The following is a 26,102-nucleotide window of genomic DNA, read 5'->3' as shown; positions in this document are numbered from 1 at the left end:
GCAATTTGCAGCACAGATTATGGGACTGCAATGAATACGAATGGACTTTGATGCATGAAGAATGATCATGTGAATTTAGGGCAGCTGAGGGAAACCAGAAAGAAGAAAAATATGATAGAGAAAAATATTCTCTATCATATATACAATATAATATACAAACATTTGTGTAAAAATGCACACACAAAAACACACACGAAAAGCTAGGATATGTGTACTCGTATCACGGGGAGAAACTTTGGCTGCCAAGGAATGGAGCTCATAAGTGGGTCGTGCTGATAAACAATAGCTCACTTTCTTCTACAAAGGTCTCTCTCTCTTTCCCTCCCACCAGTCTGCTCAGACTTCACCCCTCCAGACAGCTCAACCAACACACTTAGACTGTGATCTAACATTCAACATGGTGGGGGGGCGGGGGTGTCCTTCTTTTTCTTCCAGAGTACACAAATGTACCTGTCAAGAGATTAAATTCCTGAAAGGACAATGTGCAATGGAATGCAGGTGAGCTCTGCCATCTATAGGTCACAAATGAATATTGCAGTTTAAAACAAGAGACTCATTGTAAACAAACTGGTAAGTTACAGCTTGTGATGTTTCTGTATTTAAAAAATGCCTTTAAAAAAGGGGGGGGGGAATTGAAAGTTAACCATTGAGAGATAAAAGCATGAAGATGTTTTGTCCATGAAAAATACAGAAGATGTTGATATCACTAACTGCACTATATTGTACCTTTGCAATCAAGGGTTGGATGTAATAGCAATTCATTAGATTGTATTCAATCAATGTGCAAAAAATAATACTTTTTTTTTTTTAAATAAGGGCTTTTTTTTCAGGGGTTTGAATGAGCTGATCAAAACTCCAGTAGAATAAAAATGAAAATAAATAGTTGATGAAATATTTTGAAATGATGATTGTTTCCATTATTTCACAGTCAGTGAATCAATGGGAGTGTTACACTCTGTGGTTTCTCTGTAGTTATCTTTTATGATTGCTTTTTATGGCTTTATACACTGGTGGTGATGTGACTGCTGGAGAGCACAGGGCTTTGTGTGTTGACAGACTCGTGATGCGCAGATGCTCATGTGCAGGGGGGGGTCGAAACAACAAAAGCAATAAGAGCAACTCCCACAAAAGCCTTCTATTAATTATGCCTTAGTCATTTAACATTACAGACAGAGACTGTCTCAGAGCCTGCTTTAAATTTAAAATTTAATAAAGACAAGCCAGCCATAAAAGAGGGGTTAAAATTAGTTTTATTATTATTTGATAGAGCAGGAAAAAAAATCCAAAAAAACAAACATATTTCTCATACATCTTTTTTCTTTTCCATTTGGGCGGCACTGAGTTTTAGCAGTGCCACGACCCCAAAAACAAACGGAATGGTGATATTGTTGTCAAACAGCAGCAGCAGGCAGTAGTCAGGACAGCAAAGGGTTACACTTAGCAGGGTACAAAATGATGGGCTCATTCCAGATTGCTTATTGTGCATCCACAAGGCTGCTACCTTCTGCCCGTCAGGAATGTACAGACAACCTGGAATATCGCTGATACTTGGAGACAGAAATACAAAAAGGAAAATGTTGAGCAATTTAAATTAACCTTAAACTTCGTATGCTTGTATTTCTATCAGCAATGTACATACTGTATGTTGCACCATCCTAAATGAAACCCAGGTGTACAGTGATGATACCCCATGATAGAGGGATACACTTCAACAGAGGCTCAGTGCACCATATTTTAGTATGGAGCCTGACAATGTTCAGTGAGCTACAGAAGAGTACACTGTGGTTCAACGAGGACACACTTCCTTACAATATAGCATTACATTATCACATCATGATGTATTATGAAATCAAGAGCGAGGCAACAGAGCTGCAGGTTTCTAATTACATAGTGATGGGATCATCGATGCTATTGGTTGATTGTGAAAAGGAGGAAAATGGACAGATACAGTATATTGACAAGTTACTGCTGGGGTGGTCGTGCCTGTTTTGACAGTTCTTACATATAATGCTTGCAAAACACCCAGATTAAAAAATATGCATGCACAATTTACCCTTTTTTTACTGCTTAAATTCAATTACATTTTAATTTATTTGACATTTACCAATAGGCCAAAGAAACACTTTAATAAAACCACTGATTTGAGTGTTAGGTTAAAGAAACTAGACCACCCCAGGGACTGAAAGGAAACAAGCACATGATTGGTTGGTAAATAACTGAACTCAATGAGCAATGGGAATTCCCCTGTAGGACATGTTGTACTTCACTAGCTTATCCTGTGCTGCTGCAACCTGATAAAAAATGCACTATAGCTCATGTGAAAGGCATAGTTAGCGCAATCCAAGGACTTGACCTAAATCATACACACCTTAAATGTTAGACTAAGAAATTCATGTAATTTGTTGCTATAGGGGTTTTTTGCATAACTACATTCTGAAAGCTGTCCAGCTTCTCTTCGACCAATCGTAAAGGTGAGTGGGAGCCACTGGACACACAAGAGAAACATAATTTTTAAGTGGAGTTCCATTCAAACTTAGGGCAGAAGCATATATTCTTTACTAACATGACCCTATAAATAAACCCAGAGACAGTTTGTCTATAGAAGAAAAATAATGCACCACAACCTATGACTAAAAGCAAAACAATGTCAAAAATATGACATTCCTTACACCCCCCTCAGTTCAGCATGAATTCATGTTTATATCCAAAGAGGGTTCGGATAAACTAGAAACCTTCTAGCAGAAGGGATTCCATTTGGGCTCCACTAGTTCTTTGGAAGGTTTGTTTTTACAATATTCAATACGAATAGTCCTCCAACCATACACTCCTTGTTTTTACATTACTCAGTGAAACCTTAATCTTTATTCTTCCTCTTCATCTTAGAAAAAACAAAGTATTTAACAGTAGGCCACAACATGGAACCCAGCAGATGTAAAACCACCTCAACAGTAACATTAGCCTGTAAATTCAGACCTCGACAAGAGGCCACTTCCAAAGTATCAGGGAGCACAATATTCCAAACACAGTATATGACTTACAGAAGAAAAGACAAAATCCTAACATTCAGCCATACAAAATAATCCAACACACATCAGCTTCTCTGCTATACGCGCTGTAGGTTAGAGAGAAGAGGCAGTCTGTGTGCAGGAAGAGATCATCTTTTACAGTCCTTTTTTTGTTTTTTGAATTCATTTTTGCAAAGCTGAAGCAGTTCTTATTATTTTGTGGATGGTCCTCGAAGCTCAACCACAATCCCTGTGATGAGTTCTTCAGTAAAGTTCTGTTTCGGCCACCACGTAGGCCTAAGTCTGACTGGCTCAGACTGGAGAGGGGTAGGACGTAAGGCGAATATTTTATTGTGTATAATAGTAATTATTATTTTTTTCCCTGCCTAGTCCAGAGGCAGGAGGACTCAGGGATGTTATGGCGACTCCCTCTCAGTGCAACTGGGAGGTTCAACCAGTATACAGAGAAGGAGAGGCAACGTCATTGGAGGAGTTTATAAAATTGTAAACCCCTGTCACCGTCACGAAAGTACCCAAACTGTATTTGATATATTCCTTGTATCCCAAATACTCCGGTTGTTTCAGGACAACTTCAAATTAGTTGAGGAGTTGAGGAAGATGGTAGCAGAAAGATCTGGGAAAGAAGTCCCACAAAAAAAAAAAAGAACAAAAAAAGAGGTTGATTCTCCCCTGCACTGTTTAGGCCAGAGGCATTAAGTCCATACAAAGGATTAGAATGATAATGAGAATGGCTGTTATTGATATTAAGAGGGCTAATAGTTATGGTGTCAGTAGGAAGAAAGATTGCATTATTTCCATGTGTTGGCTGCCTGGGAGATAGAACGGGAGGGAATCATGTCCAGCAGGTACTCTCGCTGACGCTCAACTGCAGAGCTTGTCTTATGGGCAGACAAGCTGGGGTTCACATAGGCCATAGTCACACCTGTCAGGAGACAAATACAAGTGATTAATGTACTGGATATCACTGACATCATGATGTTTTACAGCCATTTTATGATGACATGACACAATCACAGTATTTGACTCATATAGGAAGAAGATGAAAAGGAAAGGAGGGAAAGGGTCAGTGTAGTGGTAGCTTGAGATGAGTGGAGAAGAAAAATGTTTTGCCCCAAACAGTAAAAACTGTACCTTTTAGGGTTTTGGTTTCCAAGCTTACAAAAAAGCCAAAAAGACAGAAGGACTATAAAAGTAATACTAAAATGAGAAGGTTTAGCCCAAGAAAATGTGAAGAAAGAACAAGGAGAACGAGGAGGACAAGTGCCAGAAAGGAATCCATCTTAGAGGAAAGTGGTTACCCTGAATAACAGCAGAAAGCGAGAACGAGTGGAGCATGTTGTCGGTCTAACCTAATCTCACGTTTATCTACCTGTGTTTCCACCGCTCTGCTTCCTCCAGGCAGCCACGTTGCCCTGGTTACTGCTGCCGGCGCTGACCTTTGCCCCCTGGTGCAGCGGGCGTGCTGCAGCATGCTTACCTGACCCGCCTCCCAGCGCTGCTGCTGTCACCGCACTCTGCAGCTGGGAGGTGGTGAATGAGTGGGCCACACCACGAGACTGGAGGCTATGTGACAGCTGACTAGGACTCTGCAGGGAGATAATGTGATATGAGTGCTGGAGTAAGTATAAATTGACATGGTGATTAGCCAGTGCATTTTTTCATATTTTGATCTTATTAAAAATGTAGGTCCATCACAATAAAAGGCCATGCTAACCTGCTTAATGCTGGAGTGGTGGCCAGACACAGATCTGTGCTGCATGGCAGCCCTGACCTGCTTGTACTGCTGGGACACCAGCACCTCACTTTTGGACATTGAGGGAGAGGACGAGGTGGTTTTAGAGACAGATGAGGCAGAAGAGGAAGACTGCTGGAGGATACGCTGCTCAATCTCCTGCTCCTGTTGGAGTGCCTTAACAAAAGCTGCCTTCAGCCGACTGGTGTGCTCAGCCTTTAGGGCCTTCTTCTGATTGGACGACATACATTGGTCACATAGGATGGTCCCAGCCTTCTCTTTTCTCCAGCGGGATGTAAAGTCCGTCTTACATTGGGCGCAGTTGTATGGCTCTTTGGGAATGGAGCTTGCAATTGCAGCAGCTGGGCCCAGATTACCTGTATAAAAAACAGAGAACTACTTTAGACAATATGTAATCTACTATTAAATCCACCACCGCACTACAAACATCCCAAAAAGAGCTACCATGGTGCCAAGTTCAGATAAACCTACCCCTGCCATGCATCTCCAGAAGTTTTTGCACCACTTCTTCCAACCCCAACAAGTAGATGAACTCATTATTGGCTGCTGAAGGAAGGAAGTTGAACTCGGGGGCAGGTGGTTTGGGTGGTGGGATCTCCAGCAGTGTCTTCTCCAACTGCTTGCGAAGTGCAAGCTTGGCGGCCGCCTGCCGGCTGGCTGGACTATCATTTATGTTAGAATTGGGCGACGCTGAAGAGCCCTTTAGGCTGGTTGGAGAGGCCTGGATACAGACATAACAGAATCTGATTTAGCGATATGTGGTGTAGTCTATCAATGAAAGGGTCTCACTTAACCAATGTGTCCTATTATGAGTGATACCCAGAGTGATGGTAACAATGAAAATCATTTTAGAGGTGAGTGTGTTGTGTTTGCTTACATATTGCATCCTAACCTGTGGGATGTTAACCATGACATTACTGTTGGCCACATTAGCCACCCGAATGAGTCCCTGCTGAATGATCCTCTGGCCCTGGACCTGGACATTGGGCACAGAAGCCCTGGGAGCCAGCAAGAGTGGAGGGGGGCCTGAACCGCTGTGATGTTGTTGTTGCTGACGCAGACTGGCTATCTGCTGCGGAGTCACTGCAATAGGCTGACAGCAGCAAAATGCAGAGGACAGAGACCCAGAGGCATGAAAAGAGCAAGGAGAAGACAAAGCAAGAAATTAACAAAGAAATCTTCAACTTTAAACTCCTACAAAGGAGTACCCCTTAAAATGGGACAGTGTGGTGATCATTATAATATGAGGCGTCAAAACCCCCTCACCCTAACCTGGGCTCCTCTGACCAGGGGTGGCATGACAATCTGAGAGTTGTGTTTGGACGGGACATGCTGCCCACCCCGCACCAGCGGTGGGGGGATCACCGTGCCTGAGCTACGACTTGTCACCTGTAAACGCAGCAAAAATGTTGGCAGATGTTTATGACATTATAACCATATTTAACATTATGCTACAAAAGCAGTAAAGCTGTGTAATTTTACGTGCGTCGTTGTGAGGTCAGCTAGGTGAGGTGAAATAAATGTATCTACCTGGAGGGGTCCTTTGCTTGATGTGATGCTACCTCTCACCAGAGGAGGAGGAGTAGCCACAGAGCCAGTCGCCTTGAAATTAACAGACATTAACATTATTTCCTGAATACATCTGAATCTACTTGAAGACATGAATAAGCAGGAATTTATAAAAGTCGTTGTTTATTATGTAAATTGAGAAGCCTAATTTTGTGAGACAACAGCTCCCATCACTGATCCGTCTATCAGCTCAAATTAAACATGATAAATAAACATCAGTCTTTTTCCTCTTCTGGGGGTTTTACCTTCTGTACTGTGCTCTCCTTCTGGATTTGGCTCTGTCGTAGTTTTTTGAGCAGCACCAGCTTGGCTTCTTGGAGTCGCAGTTCTTCTTTCAGCTGTTTGATGATGCGCTCCCTCTCTTCAGGGGAGCTTTTCTATATACACCATAACAGAGGAGAAGGGTTTTTTGACGGTTTAATGTGGCCAGTTTAACAGATTGCAAATAAACAAAAGGTACAATTTAAAGCAATTTCAGTACTGACTAATCAAAACATATGCCTTCAAATGTATTATGGAATTGATAAACAGAAGACAGTGTAGCAGGTGAAGCCATCTGTTTTCAGTTTGGTGTTCCAATTCAGCAGGTACCACTTAATAAAAATGAAGACATCTGAGGCAGTAGACAGAATAAATCAGTGTTGTATGCAAAGTTTACATTTGTTCTCCTACCATGAGTTTATCTGTGTCAGTCTTCGTGAAGCAGTGGCCATTCATCACAGGACTGGATGGCTCGTTGTCTGATAACACGATCACATCATCTGGCGAAGGTGGCTGTCGCTCTCTCTTAATATCACTGAGGGTAGAAATATGAAAAGACAATAATAATAAGAATGTGTTTTTATTATTCTATCAAGTTTCACACTGTAATATATTTCAGTCTAAAACACTACAAATACCGTTAACTGCAAATAACTTGTAGTTTTATCTTATATCCAGTAGATGGCGGTAAATAATAATGATTTGATCGCCCGTTGTAGTGAAAATGTGCACTGGGACACACAAGAAGGCAAGAACCAAGAGATCAATAATGGAGTAATGGCGGCAGGGGAAAATCTCAACAAACCATAATCTCTAGCAAAAGGTACCATCGACAGATGGACCTTTTTCCCTCCCGTCCAACAAAGATGGGAAAGTCAGTCAAACAACATGCACACAAAGGGTAAATTAAATGTAATTTTGTTTTTTATTGGAGGAAAAGGCTTAAGGCCTTTGATAAGATGTGAAGTGGCTTTTCCTGAGGCCTACAGAGAACAAAGACAACCAGTGGCAAGCTACTTTCGCATCAATCTGGAGATGGGTGGAGATAAGAGGAAGGGGGTGGTAGTAATTTTACAGCACGTGGACCATAGTGTAAGAATAAATCTGCTTGTACCACAGCATGGATCCTTTCAGGTCATTCGGGTTGGGGCGTTAGAAAACAGAAGTCAACGTGGTCAGAAGAACTGGTGGAAGATGAGGTGAGGTAGAGGTTGTGGTCTATGACGGTATGTGAGAGATACAAGTTTGTGCCATAATGTGGAGTTATGCATGCACACATGGAGTGAAGTTATATAATTGTTCAGGTGCTGTCGAGCAAGAGGCTTCAGGGCTTCAAGCTTAGGCCCAGTTTACCACCCAGACAGGGCCTCACCCCTCGCCTACCTCCGTGGCGAGGCCTATGGCCTAGCCAGATCGGCACAGCCTGGGCCTCAGCTCTGCTCTCCCCTCCCTCCCAGCTGCCGACACCAGAGTCACAAGCAGAGCAGAGCGGAGGTCCGCTGGAGACACTGGAGAGGGTGACAGTGAGGGGGAGGGGAATACATGGCCAGGAGCCAACCTATTGTGTACACTCGCTCTCACCCAGTCACTCACTCAGTCACTACTTCACACACCCCTCCCCCAACAGTACTTACTTGTTCATCTTTTATACTCCCAACTCTCTGACTCAGTTCCTCACCCTTTTCGCACACTCCTGTCCTCAGACACATTTCTCTACTGTCCTTTTCTTCCACACAACAGCTGTCTAAGCTGAGCTCCTCATCAGACCTTGCATCAGTTCAACAAGGTCAACTATGTGACAACAACCATGTCATTTTCACTTGCATTATGAGATCAGGATTTCAGCAGACTAAGCACTCACAGCACAAACCACAACAAGCATTTACTGTCATACAGTTACTTTACCCAGCTGCAGAGGACACAATCAAACCCTGCTTATACATTACACTGCTACTTCCTGGAAATGACTTTCCCGATATCTTTCCACTAAAATCTAGAGACGTCTACAGCCATGGTACTGCTATTCTGAGAAAGATTACTCTCCTGTTGCACAGCTGAGGCCTGAAGGGGCAGCAGCTTCCCTGCCCAGCCCTGTTTACATTCCGCACGTATGAAATGATCAATTATGTCAGACACAAGTCGCATTTGAGAATAGAGAGCTTCAGGTTTCACACAAGCAACCTGATGGCGACCCACTGACTCTGCCTCTCTTGACTAAATGACATGGACTAGTTTGTGCTTCCACTCACTTGACAAGAGCTTACACAAGCATCACAACAGACACCAGCTTGGTTACGTAAGGTCCAGTGTTTCTGCATGCCTCGGCTTCCCTGGTCATGGCTTCACACTGACCCAGCAACAGTAATGCTGAATCAGTCATTATTAGGTGCAGTGGGATTCTCTATTCAAAGTAACTGGAGTGCCCTTTTAAGCTACGTAAGGCTTTACAATTAAATGAAATAGCCGGGCTAGTAACAGTCAACAGGCCGGGACAAGAGGGCTCAAATAGTAACATAATTTTAAACTGTATACAAAGTGTCACAACGCAGTAAAACTAATGAAGGTTGCTTGCTAGTGACACTCATTTTACCCATGTATCTATGCAAGACACATTTAGTTCAGTCTTCATTTACCCCGACTTGGCTTGCATTATATTGTATTATTATATTTACAAAGCTGGCTTACACAGATAAGTACTCCATATTCAACAATAAGGTAATCACCTTGCAGTGAGTAAGCACACAAAAATGCATGCTCAGGGTTAAACAGGGGCCAAAGATGACACTTCAGTGAACTTATGATATATCACAAACAGATCCAACACACTTTTTAGCTGAATCATCTCTCTGTTCCACTTGAACTGCCATCACATCAGTGTGTGTATTTATCGCTCTACCAAACACATCACATGACATCAGGCATTTCTCTGCGTGGTCATGTGACACACCCACCAACCCTCCTGGCCCCTCCTTCCTCCAACTGCTCCTTCCAATGTGGAAACCATGGCAACGGCCAGTTGGAACCAGTTTGTGACACATAGCCTTCATTTTGTGTGAAGTGTGAGGCAGAGTTCAGGTGCTGCTGTGGGAGAAAATGGAGCCCAGGCCTCAGGAGCCTCAAACTTTTCAAAATGGGGGCAGGCTGCCGACAACCACACAGCAACTTCCTGTACGACTCCTGTCAGACCACTTGCTAGAGCAAAGTTAGAGAGAAACTCGCAACTCCCAACACACACATCTCTACATACAACTACACGCTGTGCATGCATGCACAAAATCCAGGGTCTACAGTACGTACAAACCCAAACATGAAAATGGAAACAGATACTTTGTCACAGTTGTCTGTTTGTCTCAAGTCCTGCTTGCCATTCACATCCATTCCCAACACCCATATGATGATTTAACAGCTGCAGCTAAGTACTCTTCGCATCTTTTACCCTCGCAGATACCAACTAGTTTGTAAGCTGATTATGGTGCACTTTGTCCAGCTGGAAATACTCATAAAAGGGTTTATTGTGGACAAAGTTGGCAGAATACGCAATATTGAGGCCCACTACAGCAGCAGACCTAACTGTTAAAGATTATTGACTGTTTTTTTTATTGCACAGCAGGCCAACAGACTAAAAACCAGGGCTGGGTATTGTTTAAAAAATGATGATACCAGTACCAATCCAAGTACCCTTAGAGTGATACCAGTTGAGTACTTCATTCGATACCCATCATGTGAATAGAAGCATTAAATTGCATAAAATGCCACCACTCCTCCACATCTAAATGTTTTGATTTTTACACAAATGCATTTTGAAAGTTTTTTAATTATTAATATTTATTAATTGAAGAACGCTTGTGTTGATTGGCTGTGAGCAAGTACAAACAAAAAGTCATACTTCCTAGCTCTGGGTGCAAAAAGGATCGATTGAAGGTATCCTTTGACAGGAGATGTTTCGATATTACTTGGTATCGATTTATTTCGGGCAATACCTTAAAAAAGTATTAAGTAGTGCACCCAGCCCTACTAAAGACTCAGACCAGGTCTGAGCTGACAGCTGACAGCCCAACACATGAACACCATGGAGCACTGACTCCAACCTTGTGATCTTTGTCTAACCTTTTGGATGTGCTCATATCAACGGGCTCGTCTCCAGTCTGCACCTCCACCTTGATGGTGGCCTTCACTTCCCCGGACTTTAGGATGCTGGCTGCAACTTTTGCAGCCTGCTCACTCTTCAGCTTGACACCCTCAGCTTCAGATCCCACCAAGGCAAGGGGACTCCCAGGCACATCCCCCTTCTCCAGCTTAACCCGTTTACTCTCCATGTCCCCCAGGGGCCCTGCTATAGTAGCATGGTCCCTCTCCAGAGCCCGCTTCTGGCTGCGCGTTTGACGCACTACCTCCTCTGACATGGCTGCTCTCACCCTGGGGAGACAAGAGGGAAACTGTTACAAACAGTGTGGATACATTTACAGGAGACAGAAAACAACCACTGACAAAAAAGTAAAAAGCTTAAATCCTTGCATGTGTGCATTTAAAATACACAGCAGGTTGCAGGTTTGGACGATGCGGCAGAGATCAAGGTCTCACTGACTCACATCCAGTGGCAGTACAGGATGCCCTTGAATCTGATTTGGAGCTAGCAAAGACAAGTGAGGGTCCAGCAAGGAAGAAGCAGTCCTGTACATCATGTGAAGTAAATGCTTAGAGTTACTTTAGCTGAGGTAAGATTATTGTGCCTGCCGTAAACAACAGGGAGCACCCAAGGCGGAGGATACAAAACGCTGTAACAGCCTCAGTTTAATTTAACGGGATGACAGCAGTTGAAGGTGTAAACTCTGCAGAGATCGCTGACCTGCGAGGCTACCCTTCTTGTCACTGGGTCTCAGAGGAAACAACAAGTGCCAACAGAGTGACTGTGGAAACTGAACTATTAAATCTAATATGAATCTGCAGTCACAAAGGTAGAAATTTAATAAATTCAAATGGCAGATACTTAAAAACAAATGGCTCTCAATCAGTGCCACCTACACTATGTGAATGGCAACGTCTCCTCGTTTCAAGTATCTTTCATTACATTTTACTCCACTCGTTGCTACTGCATTATGACAGAGCCCAGGAGAATTGCACAACTAAATCCTGCACTGGTAATCACCTAAAATATGAAGTAGCGCCAGTTCCACCAGTACAAAAGGTTAACAAAGGGCCCCAAAGTGTGTTTGTTTCATCTGGAACCCTGATGTACAAAACAAATACTGACTACATATATGTGACTCCAGGTTTTTGTGGGAAATAATGATTTACATGTTTCATTTAACGCTGCTTTGGAGTTGACTGCATGAAAATGTACCATGTTCAATATTTCCAGTTGTATAAAAAGCGACCATTCTGAGGTGTACAGGCATCTCCTGTCCTAACTGCCAGTGCCCCAGATGCTGACCCAAATATCAGTCAGTACAGTAACAGCATAGGATGACAAGACCCACTTAGCTTTCTGGGAAAACCTATTACACAGCAGAAAAATAGCAACATCGCTATGAAACATTCGCACCAATGTAGGCCATTTGCTCATTATGGATCAGCCACTTGCAAACTATAAAAAAAATAAAGATAAAAATATGATGTTGCTCACAAAAACTTGATGATGAGCGCATGAACATTGTGCAGATGTGTAAAAAATGTTGATGTGATGATTAAATGATCATTCAGGCTAAAACTAACTGCATGCATGCATATACACCATCTTGTATTTCTGATGCAGAAAGCTGACTCAAGGTCTTTCTGGTCCAACGTGACATCATCGCAGCTCCGCATGACCCTATCCCAAGATTCCATGAGAGACAAAAAAGTGCTTCCCTGAAAAACCGGTTCAAACTGGTCTCCGATTGAGAGAAGGCGCAGGTTTAACCCCTGGAGAGACAGAGTGGCAGAAGGGAGGGAAGGAGACGGGGAGGCTGCAGACACATCCCACACGTTGTAGGGAGGGAGGGAGAGAGGAGGAGAAACTGATGTCGTCTTCGGACATTCCTAAACGGACATAAAAAGTCTGTCGACCAAAAGTTGCCTTTAATGATATTGGATTCTCTAAAATAACATTAAAACTTTGCTAGAATTACTGGATATTATAATCATCTTAAGAGTGTTTTCTCTGGAATCCAACGCCAAGATAATGTCATAATTGACAATAGGATATACAAAAAACCCACTACAAGTCTGGTGTCTGAAAGCAAAGCACTGAAACAATAAATCAATGGAAGTTGGGAAAAGGAAACTGCTTTTCAGCAAATTCAACACATTTCTGGCACTGCAGTTTGTTGTTGCAGTTGTTCCAACAATTTACATCTGTTAATTCAGCCAGCTTTTTATTTTCACTAGAGATAATACACGAGCATCCCCGACACTTTGCAAGATGTCGAGTTGAGAGATGCTGGCAATGACTAAACCGAGGAAAAAGTTGAAAACAAAACTACAAACTCAGCTAAAACATTCAGGTCTGAGTTTGCATGTAAGAGCGTGGAGCATAAAATGCACGGGTACACAACAAGGACAGATGTGCCCTGCTGTACCATCCCTGCACACAAAGGCCATCTATCTGCCAGGGATGACAGCTTGCGTGTGGGTGTGTGTGCATTCCCATAACACACACACACACACACACACACACACACACACACACACACACACACACACACACACACACACACACACACACACACACACACACACACACACACACACACACACACACACACACACACACACACACACACACACACACACACACACACACACACACACACACACACACACACACACACACACACACACACGAAAAAAATGAGTGCAGCATTAAAAGTGTGTAACAGTGTGGTGGTGAACCGTGTCGGATACAAGATGACTGTGACCCTTCGAGACGGTGCAGCCTCAGATCTGTGTGTGGCTAGTATGGCTGTTGTTGCTAGTTTCAGGTCTAGAGACACGTGGCTACCTTTGTCCCAAAAGAGATGGCGGGCTTAATGAATCCAACATTCAATGTGCTGGGTGTACTGCTGCTAAGCAACGGGGGAAGGAAACAAATACATTTTGTTGTGCATGCATATGCTGTAAGCTATGAGCATAATGTGCACGCTTGGCACTGCCTGAGAGGGATGTGCGTGTGTGTGCTGGTCTTCATTGTTGCATCACACTGCATCTCACTAGACCTTCAGTGGAGCACCGCCACTCACTGGAGCCCATTTTCTATTCTGTGCCTTGGTTTCTATATAAGCCCTGAAGGCTTGTTGCTCGATATGAGGTCATTAACAAGCTCTGGGTTGTAGGAGACCTACACTAAGAGCATCTTTACTATACAGGCGTCTATCAGAGCCTAGCCATCAAACACAAGAGTTTATCTATGCCTTGTCATTCACAGTGACACTTGAGAAGGCTGGAAAGCAGAGAAAACAATGCATCAATACTTCAAGCTATCAGAAGCTGAGACAGTGTTGCATTGAGACACTGCTCGGAGCATTTGTGATGGCAGGAGGTGACATAGAGGCAAGCAGGTATAACACAGGAGACACAATGAAGACATATCAAGACAAAACTAGAATGAAGTGTTGTCTCTGTCTTAATCTCAGGATCTCAGGGATTAAAAAACAGTATATCTGTCAACAAATCATCTCAAAAGGAGCATTTTTTTAAAATACAGTATCGTTTGCTTTAACTTACATAAACCTACTTGTTTCCAAAGATGAGATCAGGAATTTGTATTTTATGGCCAGACAAATCACCTGAATCAATCAGTGCTAGTAGCAGTCCTGGCAGTTGATGCTCCCCCGGCTCCATCAATCCACTGTGTAAAATTAACTGAAAGTGACACTACAGTCTCACAAACAAGTCCGACTTATCCATCAACGAGTCCATCAGGAGACGCCTGGAGCGAACTGGTGCTCCAAACTTTGCTGCCAAGGACACAGCGAGAGTAACAGTTTTCCTTCAGGATCAGCCATACTGCTCACAATCTCTGATCTAACTCCAATCCAGTATCCATTTCAGACTACCAAGCCTGCCAGTTTTCTCACGTTACAACTCTTTTGATTTACGCTACAAACGTAGCCCATAGACTCTTTGACGCTGGGTTCAGATTACAGAAATATCAAAATGCAGACAGACTTTAAAAATCAGGAACATTTCACACAAGTCGACACAATGCTGATGCATCATACACACAATCTTCATTTTATTATCATCGTTGCTATTGATTTTGTGGGTACAGCGGTAAGCTGGTTTTTCATTTTCTTTGTAAGCAGTTGACATGAATAAAAGTACAACATTTAGGGCAACCTGGATGATACTCTAATAAATGGGATGAGGAAATCCTGAGTGAAAACACCTTCTTTTTAGCTCCTGTTATTAGTTGTAGCATCTCAGCACAAGTGGCTGACCAGTGAATGTTGTCTATCAACATCAAAATACCTCCCACTGTGATAAACCCCTCGTTATTAAGAATCAGAGATGTAGAAGGAAAAACAATGTTGTCACCTTCTCATTTTAGGTGTTTATTGTGCAAATTAGAGACATAAACAAATTCATAATTGTACAAATGAAAAGGATTCACTTCAATTAGTTAGTATTATATCACTAGAATTAGTAGTAGTAATCTAATATAAGTGTATAGTTTTGTAATTAAGTTGGAGCAAGCTTTTCAAGACCATACCAAATCTGTAATGTACCAAAGCATGAATTTTGTTTACACTGTAGAGTCATTACCAGACATTCAGACATCTGTATAATGTTGGTGAGTGATCAAACATTCTCTTCATTATAGAGCATATTGTATGACCGGTGTAACCTAATGAAGACACATCACTTTGACATAAAAATACATTCTCTACAACAGCTACAAAAACGACAAGAGCTGAGCGAGAGAGTACAAGACACAGTCAGTGATTGGGGATCTGTGCCTGTTCCTCTCAGGAGACCACGAAGGAGGAATAGAAGCATGTCCCTCTCGCTCCCTTCACAATAATAAGGCCTGAGGGCAGAGCAGAAAAAACTCTAGATCAAAACCTCGTACTGTATACTGCTCGACCATGTATGGTCAATGTGTTTAATTGTGGCCAATTTGTTACAGGGGTAGTCAGTGGTAGTGTCTATAATGTGAATTCCTGGATATTAAATGTGCAATTTTTTGTAGTGGTCCCTGTAATATTTGTTGTTCATGGTTACTGAATTAGCATATCACATGACATTATTATTAAACTACATTTGTGTCAAAAAAAAAAGGAAAAGGCTGTATATACAGTTGCAGGAACAATACTTTCCACTCATATCTTGGAATGTTTGATTTGAAAGAGAAAGAATTTCAATTTCAACTAATCTAATTATCTGTTAACTCCCCCTGCTTTCATCTATCTATGGATGTCTATAAACACACATCATATGTTTATGTAGGATTAGCATGTTAGGCTAACAGTCCGTCTGCTGTGTGACTTAATATCCGTGCTGTGATGTCTTTCAATGCCCACAAAAACTGTAAACACACCTGTCACCTGCCAAGTACTGTGCTGTTAAACCAGACACACTGCGGTACACCTTATTTTTATACAGTCTATGGGCTACACATGGCTATACTAACAATGCCAGCCCTGCTAACTACCTGCTAGCTGCTGCGCAGGCTGGTATAATGGATCTGTCGTGTCTCTTTGTACCGGTGAGTTGGTTGCTGAAGCCTCTGTATGAGATGCTTCGGTGAGTAAATGTGTGTTTTTAAAACTTCTTTTGGGATTGTGCACAGGGGCTCTGCTGTACACATCCCAAGGACGTAATTGCAACAGTTTGTGCCAATTCATTTTGAAAGGGCAACAGCCAATGGGGAAACTCCAACACTGGGCCAGCTGACCAATGGTGTAACTTCATCACTCAGTCAGTCAGACATTCAGGGTTATAAGGCTGAGTTATAAGCCCTTGTCGGTCCAGCTACAAACAAAGGACGAGGGAGTTGAAAGTCTGCTAGTGAGGAGATATCTCTATTGCCCTGTTTGCTGCCCTGCACTGTGACTGCCTCAAAGCAGGCTTGTGTAAATCAATATATTTAACACATTTGCATTTCTCTGTAGGGGCTGCACGGGCTAACATCTGTCTTCTTGTCACTAAAATAAGGTGCATGAAGTAAATCTCCCATCCCTGTATATTATGCGGCAGAATATGATGCACTTGCCTGAAAGGAGATAGAAATCTTCTGACCTGTCTGACACTACAGGTTTTATTCTGAGTCCGTCTTCTTTTGTGTCCACTAGTTCATAGAGAGCAGATCAATGGCAGAGACTCGTCCCCTCGGGTTGCATGCAAGCCTCTCATCTCCAGCGCTGTAATGATCTCCCCACTGGGACTGGACCCAGTCAGCCAACACATTAACAGCCTTTTTTTTTTTAAATGAGGCTTTTCAACTGTGTCCTTTGGGTTCAATAAGAGGGGAAACAACAATTATACTGTCCAATAAAAGCAATACCAGTATGGATTATTATTGCCCAATAAAAGACAGCAGAGCGACAACTCTGTTTCTTGTATGGCTAAGGGGCCGTGGCTCCTGTAATACTAAATTAATCGCTCAAACTGCCAATTATCGTACTGGCAGATATAGCCATGTCATGATTATTTTGAGTGCAGGGCTCATTACTTACTAATCACCGTAAAGATTACTGCTTTCTTTATGTTGTATCTTATGTCATATCAATCTTATAAAAAGATGTTTTTTCAATTACAAAATAATTTCAGGTTGTCAAAGAGTACAGTTCTTTTCCTTTGGGGGTATCGTCTAAACAGAAACAAGATCAGACTACCTATGCTAATCTGTGCTCACCAGGCTAGGAGTGGGGGCAGGGACCCAGCTGAGGTGGTGCCATGGTTGGGGGAGGGAAAAGGGTGCAGAGAGCATGTGGTTAGTCAAGCCATAATCTAACTGTACCCAAGTGAAAAATATTCTTCCTTGTCTTCTCTCTCTCTCTCTCTCTCTCCCTCCCTCCCTCTTCGTCTTTCCCTCTACCCCTCCCTCCCTCCCTCCACCTTCTCAGTTGTTCTGTTGTAGGCTCGGCCAGCCCAGAGCGTGTGCACGTGTGTATGTGTGTGCGTGTGTGCCCCTACTGGTTATGTCCCGAACGCCAAGGGTTAAGCCCCTGCCATTTTAACGCCACTGACAGATCAGACCATTAGGGTGTTACCTAACAAAATGGAAGCCTTTAACCCTGAATCTGCCAGACTGCCTGTGAGTGTGTGTATGTGTGATTGTGTGTATGTGTGTGTGTGTGTGAGCAAACGAGAGCAAGAGAACTATATATGTGTGTGCATGTCTCCACCTGGATTCTCCCTCAGCAACGTGACAACGACAACAGCAGCAAGTCCAGGAAGTGAAAACCTGGCATTTGTACATGATCACAAAAGAATGCATAAACATTAAAACATGCACGGCTATGGTCTTTTTTTTATTTTTTATTTTTTATAAACACAGACACAGTGGGGTGCTTGTTAATGTATCCTCATCATAAAGAGAACATACAAATAAAAGGACATACTATTCTAACAGGCAATATCTCTTCTGTATTTGGGGAGCACGCACACACATATACGTGCGTAACATCGAAGCCTTCGGGTGTATTTTGAGTAATTAATTCACACCATTAACAGAACGTAACGAACTAACCATCATATGACATGAGGGAAGTCTAGATTATGAAGCTCCAAAGCTGCTTAACATTTCAAGTCAACCGTCTTTAGTAGTTCTCTCGTGCCTGTAATCACAAAATCACTGGATATGATTATGGTAACTATAATAAAAAGTAATTGTTGATTTGGGGGAAAAAAACGAGACAGGGATCATCTAAAATTTAAGCCAAATTTTTATATATATATATATATACATACACATTGATAAATGGAAATACTAATTATGTTGATTACAACTTTGCCATGACATTTTTTCCCCAGTTTTTTTCCTCCGAACACAGAAAACAACTGTAGGACCAGAACATAGATGCTGCTTTTAGTTCATTCTCCACTTGTATGTCCTTAACTTTCATATCTATTTATTTCACAATTTTCCCTTTCATGTACACAAAGAATCATAATAAAAAGGAAGCAAATGGAAGTTGATTAAAGCAACACTCCAACCAAAGTCGTATTTTTTATGTATCGCACACCGACACAATGCAGACTTCAAAGGTCAATGTAAAAAAAAAAGAAGTAAAAAAGTGGTTTCCTCTTCAGCAGTTGTCCACATGGATTCAGTCACCTTCAATGATTACCAGTTTTCACAGTAGAGAAAAGTGTAACAACATCCAGCAAAACAAATAATCCAGGCCTGAATATACTCAGCTGTCCATTCATATGTTCAGTATGTTACAAACATTTAGAGCTGCTACTGTCTGACAGTCCTCTGTAAAGCTGTGAAGTGGACAGACAGAGAAGAACCGGGTTATAATGGTTTAACTGGTCTCCATTTAAGTAGACCAAAACTGCTGCTCTTGGGCAATGAGGAAACTACAATCCTTTTTACAACCACCTCTTCTACAGCTCAAAAATGTTGAGTAGAGAATCACAACCCCATACTTTCAGTCATTTTTATCTAATTTCAATATAGTAAAACAATGTTTTGTCCCTGGGGTGAAATTTATTTACAGGCTATTAAAAATGGTGCTGGACCATCATACAAACGATTTCAGGGGAGAGTCCTGCTTGCTAGAAATATGAAGACTAAAATTTAATTTGGATTCATTATGGTGATTTCCAAAATATGATTTGTAGCCCAATTCATTTTCCACCCCCGGCTACATGATATCAGCCTGATAATGGACTGATCCAACAGATATGGGGCAGTGGGAATGACAGTGAGTTTCAGGAATAATAATAATCAGGTCATTACTTTCCTATGTAATGTGACACATTGGAAGACAATCCATGCAGTGTTTAGGACACTTTGCGGCACTCAGGCCCAAAGACGACCATTTCTGAATATTTTTGACCAGCGTTCATTTACAAAATTTCCTTTCCATCCACCATTCCAAAATATTACTGTGTACCATCTACTAGAGAAAGTGCAGTTTACCCTTGATATGGGCGCCGATGGTATACAGACAACCCAAACAACAACAATAAAAACATGTAGCAGGGAGCCAGCCGGGACAGTTTGTACCCTCTTGGACACATGCCTTGATGCTGCATGTATTCAAGTTGCAGTCCTGCCTGTTTGCTGCACTGAGAGTTCTAGAGTTGCCATGTCAGCACTGGCCACACAGTGGAAGCAATTGTTACACGCAGACTGAAAAAACAACTTTAGCGATGTGTATTCCATAACCGGTAAATGTGCAATTAGTCTTGTTTAGATCAGATGAGATGCCATTTCAGGCAGGACTGGTCATGCAGGTTTCACTTGTAAGCAAAAATGCTGCTGGAACCAAATAGAGGCATTAATGTTATCCCCATCAACAGCAGGTTTCTAACCATGAAAGTATTGATTGGTTACAGCTTTGAAGATATGAGGAAATTGTTGTAGTATTTTTTTCCCCTACGGAGCTCAGGGACAGGAGCTGTTGTGCTGGTTACAGCTACACAATGCCACAAACACTTAAAATTCAAAGACATTCAGTTGAGGGCTTATTTTCCTCACTGATTAATATGCAAACAATTTTCTCAATTAATTGAGTAATAATCATTTGTTTTTTTTTTTAAAAAATGGATTGTGACATTCACAATTTCTCGTTTATTGTGGAATTTTGTAGATTTTACCTTTAGATGTGATGAATCTACAAGCATTCGGTTCAGTTTAAGCTACATACAGGTGACAAATTAAAAGTCCAAATCCTGAATAAGAGGAGAAACACAACAAATGCACATGCTTCTACACAGGTTCACTGTATGGTACAATAAAGTAATTAACATCCATTCATGCTCTGTGGCATCTATAAAATGTATGTAAATGCTGAGCAAGATGATTTTGTATCAAGATAGCAACAGGGAAAGATCTAAGTGACTTTGAAAGAGAGTCCATTGTTGGGACACGGATGGCAGGAGCTTCAGTCATAAACTGGTTGGTGTTTAAAAAAGAACAGCGATTAAAGTAATATCTGCATTTAGATCTATGGGAAAGACATCAGTAGATAAGGCCGGAAATTGTGGTTGGCAGCTCACATTTGATGATTGAGAACAGTCCGTCCATAATTACATAGTCCAGTTGGCCGATCGTTTCCATTTTCATTAGTCCAATCGTGGTTACTTGAGATCACCAACGGGGAATCCGGTCGTCAGGGGGCAGCAGTAGGAGGGGATTATGTCACAGCACATGTCTGTATGTCTGTGTGTGAGTGCTTGGTGTGAAAATGTCACACATCATGTTCAGCTTAATATTATTACCTTATCTTTATCTTATATCACAATCCAAATCATATCCAGAACATTAACTGTGCAACAGATCACAAAAACTCACGATGTGGATCGTATCATGATTCTTAGTCATGGATTGGATAATTTTTTGGATCAGCACAAAAAAAAGAAAGAAAAGAAAAAAGGCAGACAAATATAACTGCGCTTCCATTTATTCTGTCGAACACTTGAAGAAGGAACTTGTGCCTATGGCCTTGATAACTTAGGAACATGAACACACGTCTTGTCATGCAGATTGTTGAACGAAACACTAAACCAACCTTTACAGGGGAAAAGTGCACCTCAAACATCAGTTAGCAACTAGATAGCTAATTAGCTTCTCAGCTGCAGCAGATTAAACAGCATATTGATATACCTGCAAATGTCACTTTGGACCCGTTGGTTGCCGGTTTGGACCAAAAATCCCTGTTAGTGACTCTTTCTGTCCGTGACTTATAGCTACTGCAGTTTGTTTACTAGTTTAGCCTGCATTTAGACGCACAGAGGGCGCAGATTCTAGAGATTCATTTTTTATAACATTTGTTCACCTTTCCTGCTTCAGCGTCCAGACTGTAGTCTGTAGTGTGGAAGCACAGGGGAGAACCTCATTCACCCAAATGTACCGAAAGCATCTGATGCGTGTGTTTTGGTACTATACCTATTGTTTTAAATGGCCAAATGTGCATCAAGAGCATTATGAGGCGTCTCAAATTGCCTTGATGCACCTATATTCCCAACATTATTTCAAAGTTGAACCGTCAAATGAGAACCCTGCAACCAAAGCTGTGTTTTTTCTGTAGCCGAAAAAGAGAGCAATAGCACGAGAAAGCGAGCAACAGATGATTTTCTGTGGAAACAGACACTCTTAGTTTCACTTTCCTCCTCTGCATTTCTCCTTTTCATTCATTCACTGCATCCAACTAATGCAGCAGTAAAAAGCAAAGAACAACAGGAAAAATATGCGTTGGTTCTGTGGCGGTGGCATTTCAAATGTGATGCCTGCAATGCACTAAAGGAGCATTAATTGACACGTGTCAAATGAGGTGCATATTGCTTTCAGTGCATTTGGGCCTTTAGACAGCACTCTCCACCACCATCATTACGTCATTTGAAGAATGGTGTTCATCCCCCCAGTACAGTTCAGAGACTTGTAGAATCAATGCCAAGGTGCATTGAAGCTGTTCTGATGGCACGTGGAGGCCCAACACCTTACTAAGAAACATAATGTTTTTTCCTTTAATTTGTCACAGATCTGTATGAAAGCCCACCCAGTCAAAAGGTGGCCACTTGCCTTGTATTAAGGAATACGATACATTTTCTATAATACTGAATGTCCAGTTTGAACCAGTGGACAGTATTTTAGCCACACAAATAGACAATGAGTAAACTTCTTATCTAGGGGAAAGTATTAAGGTGGAGGAAGTAAGGCGGAGGCTTTGAATAAGTCTTAACTTAGAGTGGGTTTGTTTGTATTTCAACGTACATTGAACAGGTTAGCTTCATTAAACAAAAAGCCTAACCAATCACTCATTCACCTCTGATTGCCTGCAGCAGGTTGGTCTCACTGTAAACTCTGCACATGTACTTGAGTCAATATGAAGTCCACCAGGATAAACAAGAAATAGTTCAGTCAGCCAAACACCGGAGGATTCCTCTCCTACAGCTCTAAGAATTGCCCAAGGCCTTTGGGTGGAACCCCAAAGCCTATACGACTATTCCTGTCCTCTGATGCAATACGTTAGGACAAAGAAAGACAAACAGTTCTCAAAGGATTTTTTTTTTAAAAACAAAACATTTAAATCGTGTAAATACTATCTAAACCTGCTAAGTTACATGATCTGAACCAAAATAAGCCAAGGCATTCCATTACTTATCTACATTAACACCACGTAGCTGATCGATTTTGGTGAGATTTCGCAGTTTTTACCAGCATTTCCTGTTAACCTTTTCATGATGACTGAGTTCACACTGAACCAGACGCTAACTGTTGTGTTTAAGTGTGCCTCACAGTGAGCTAGACAGATACTATTATGATAACACTACATCCAGATGTGGCTGGAAGGAAACAATAAGAGCGATACCATCTTACCAAGCAGAGTTAACACCAGTATTAGGCCCATGTTTATTGTTAAGCATTAGAGCAGGTAAGAAACAAAGACTACTAATGTTTAATGGGAAAAAAAGATACATCTTTGTTGAATCTTACACATCTAGTTTTCTAGTTTGGATACATTAACTATAACATTATAATAAATGAGACATAAAAACGTTTAATTGTGCAGTAGAACACTAACATCCAAGCCTTCACGTTCATGCCTACTGCTCCACATCATGGCCTGTACAAGTTGGAACCCGGCACTAATGAAAAAATACAGAGATCAAATTTGAGACGGAAGACCTGCAAATACCACGACTAATATGACTAAATTAAATGTATCAATGGTAAGTAAACAAATGTCCAAGGTACTCTTGAGCCTTTCTAATGACAAAGGCAAAAACAGACCTAGCGGGTGGTAGAAAATACAGATGTATCTTTAAAAAGTTTCAACCCTGATGCAGCAGAATAAGAGTGGATCTTGAGTCATGCCTGTCTGGTCACATCACTCAAGGGAGGGTTTTTCATAAGAGGCACCCCCCCTAGGGCAAATCCACGGCCCATCATAAAATGCAAAGTGACATGTGTCCCCCATCACTAGCCAAGGGTGCCAACTGTCTGCTTGTTCTCAGAGGAGGGCACTAACTCAGCAGAGGTATGGATATACACACTCCTTTTCACTTCAAAAGACAGGTGAATACAACCATAACTTGAATCCATTCAAACATCATGGTTCATGATGCGGAAACTGCATAAAAAAAGGTATTAAAACCCTGAGTCACATGAGAGTCATCACAAAGCTTAATAATTCACACATATCTCACTAAAGATATAGTCTATTAATATCACACGAATGTCCACAATTGCTTGACATCAACGGGAATTAACTGTACTCTTAACTATAGAGCATGCCCTTTAACTTGAACGAGACACCTCGTAATATTACAATTAATGATTAATTTAATCACAATTACAAAAGCCTTATTATTCTGGGGCAGGCACACAGGTATTCAGTTGCGCGTGTTTTGATGTGGGTGATAGCTGCTAACCCGTCGTGGACAGACAGACAGACACACACACACCCCGACGGAAGCACAACCGTCCACCATTACGCCTCCATAAAAAGGCTTTTCACGGTTGAGCTAATCTGACAAAGTTCTGAGATCAATGGCTCATGAAGCCATAATCATACCCATCCATGGCTAAGAAGAGCGGTCGGCTTAACAATAACCGGTAGCAACACCGGCAATGATGTCCATAAACTTTAGTGATCTAACTTTGTCCAAAAAGAGAAGCTACCTATTTCCAACTAAACCATCAACAACAACAACATGCTATCTCATGCTAACGTTAACTTGGCTTGCCAACAACAACCTGTCCATCTGTCCGACTACAAAACAAGTGGCTAACTAAACGAGAGCTAACAGCAGCGGCTACAAAAATAATACAAGAAAGTCATTAAACACTTGGGGCACACTCTCCTTTACATACGATCATAGTATATTATGACATTTCGCTTGGATGTCTGTACGCATCCAAATAGCGATACACGACAGACAATGAAACCGACCCCATCTCAGTCAGGGTGCCGCTAGTGTTTAAAAGGCAAGCTAACAAGCTAAGTTAGCCTGCTAACATTGCTAACTCCCTGGACACTCGCCTGCCCAGACAGACAGTCTCTAAATTTATTCACAAATAATCAAGCGTTAGTTATTGGCGGAAAACGTCAATTATGCCCCATAGTTTCGTAGCTTCCTCATAGGTAAATACAAAGATAATTCACATTACATCTACTATTTGAACACCCTATTGCAAGTTTTGCCAGGGAAGTTAGTTTTAATATTCCTCGACTTTTTTGAGGCGGTTGTTGTTCACAATACGTAGGCTTGAGTGTGTGTATGTGTGTATGTGTAGCTCCAAAACTGTTACCTTGCACGTTAGCCGAGATCAAGCTATATGCTAGCTAGCTTAACTTAGCCGAGCTAAACGTCGATAGAGAAACTTCCCGTCGTCGTCATAATTTAATTGTAAATATTAAAAATATCCAATTAGTTGATGTGATAATTAAATACATGAACTTACGGAGTACAGGAGGAGCGTGACCAAGTTCCCCCCGCGATTTTCAGTTGTTTTATGGTCGTATTACGCTGGCTTCGGTATAAAAATCCTGGGGATCCCCTCTCTTCTGTCCGCTGCCACTCCGGCTGCCAGATAATGTAATGAGCCACCACAGGCGGCGTCATGCTGCGTTCACACACACCTCGGAAATGTTAAGTTTACAGCTGCTGACATCGAAGGTAAATGCTGCGTTTGGAACTACAAGTCGGAAGTGTTGTATTAGTTGTAAGGACAGTACAACAAGTGTTGCAAGCGGAAGTACGTTTATTTTTTAACAGATATGTAAACAAAGTGATTTTATTGTATCACCGCCCACTGTATTAGTGTTTCAACCTGTATTGTAGGCAACTCATTGCATTTGATTAGGCTTGTGACTGAAACTGATTGCGCCGCTACATCAGTCCACTACATAATTGCAATAACATCAAGTTTAATGCTGTATCTGCATAAATAAAAATATATGGTGGGTTTCAGAGACAACATAACAGGGGGAATACATGTGGAAAGAGGGAGAACAGTGCCTATTTGTGCTGCCTCAGTCCGTAAAAGTAGACATTAACTGACCATTTCCATTCTCCTAGGATCTTCCCAAGACCACAGGACCCTGTAGCAGCTCCAAGATCAATGGAGACAGAAGTTCCACTCTTTTGCTGTATGAGTCCACTGTGTGCCCAAAGACCATGCCAAACAATTCCCTGCCAACTTCCTGAAAGCTTCTAACTATTACTGAGTTACTCTATCTTTCTCAATGTGAACCTGGCTGGCCTGTGTCTCAAGTCTGCCCAGGGACACAAATACATCCTGTGATATGGCTGATGGACTACATGGCTCAGGAACCATGCTGACCATCTCCACAGTTCGTCAACTGCTGCTGGTCTGGACATTTAAGTTCACA

General features: G+C 41.8%; 1 protein-coding gene across 5 annotated transcripts; it reads right to left on the bottom strand.

Moving 5' to 3' along the window:
* Positions 1–1,231: 1,231 nt before the first annotated feature.
* On the bottom strand, positions 1,232–25,285 carry gatad2ab (GATA zinc finger domain containing 2Ab). 5 transcript variants are annotated; one of them, XM_062424038.1, is made up of 11 exons: positions 25,172–25,285; positions 10,717–11,025; positions 7,021–7,144; positions 6,594–6,725; positions 6,310–6,381; positions 6,046–6,168; positions 5,657–5,872; positions 5,251–5,500; positions 4,741–5,135; positions 4,396–4,612; positions 1,232–3,948 (listed from the first exon to the last, which is right to left on the bottom strand). In XM_062424038.1, the coding sequence occupies exons 2-11, from the start codon at positions 11,010–11,012 to the stop codon at positions 3,815–3,817; spliced, it is 1,959 nt and encodes a 652-aa protein (XP_062280022.1). In that variant the 5' UTR covers positions 11,013–11,025; positions 25,172–25,285; the 3' UTR covers positions 1,232–3,814. The 5 variants fall into 5 exon arrangements, with proteins under 5 accessions (XP_062280022.1, XP_062280024.1, XP_062280027.1 ...); XM_062424040.1 differs by having other exon boundaries at positions 5,672–5,872; XM_062424043.1 differs by having other exon boundaries at positions 5,657–5,848.
* Between the last annotated feature and the right edge of the window lie 817 nt (positions 25,286–26,102).

Source organism: Scomber scombrus, chromosome 8, assembly GCF_963691925.1.
Source record: "Scomber scombrus chromosome 8, fScoSco1.1, whole genome shotgun sequence".
In the NCBI taxonomy this organism is placed as follows: domain Eukaryota; kingdom Metazoa; phylum Chordata; class Actinopteri; order Scombriformes; family Scombridae; genus Scomber; species Scomber scombrus.
The sequence above is the reverse complement of the archived record's forward strand: the minus strand, read 5'-3'. Positions and strand labels throughout refer to the sequence as shown.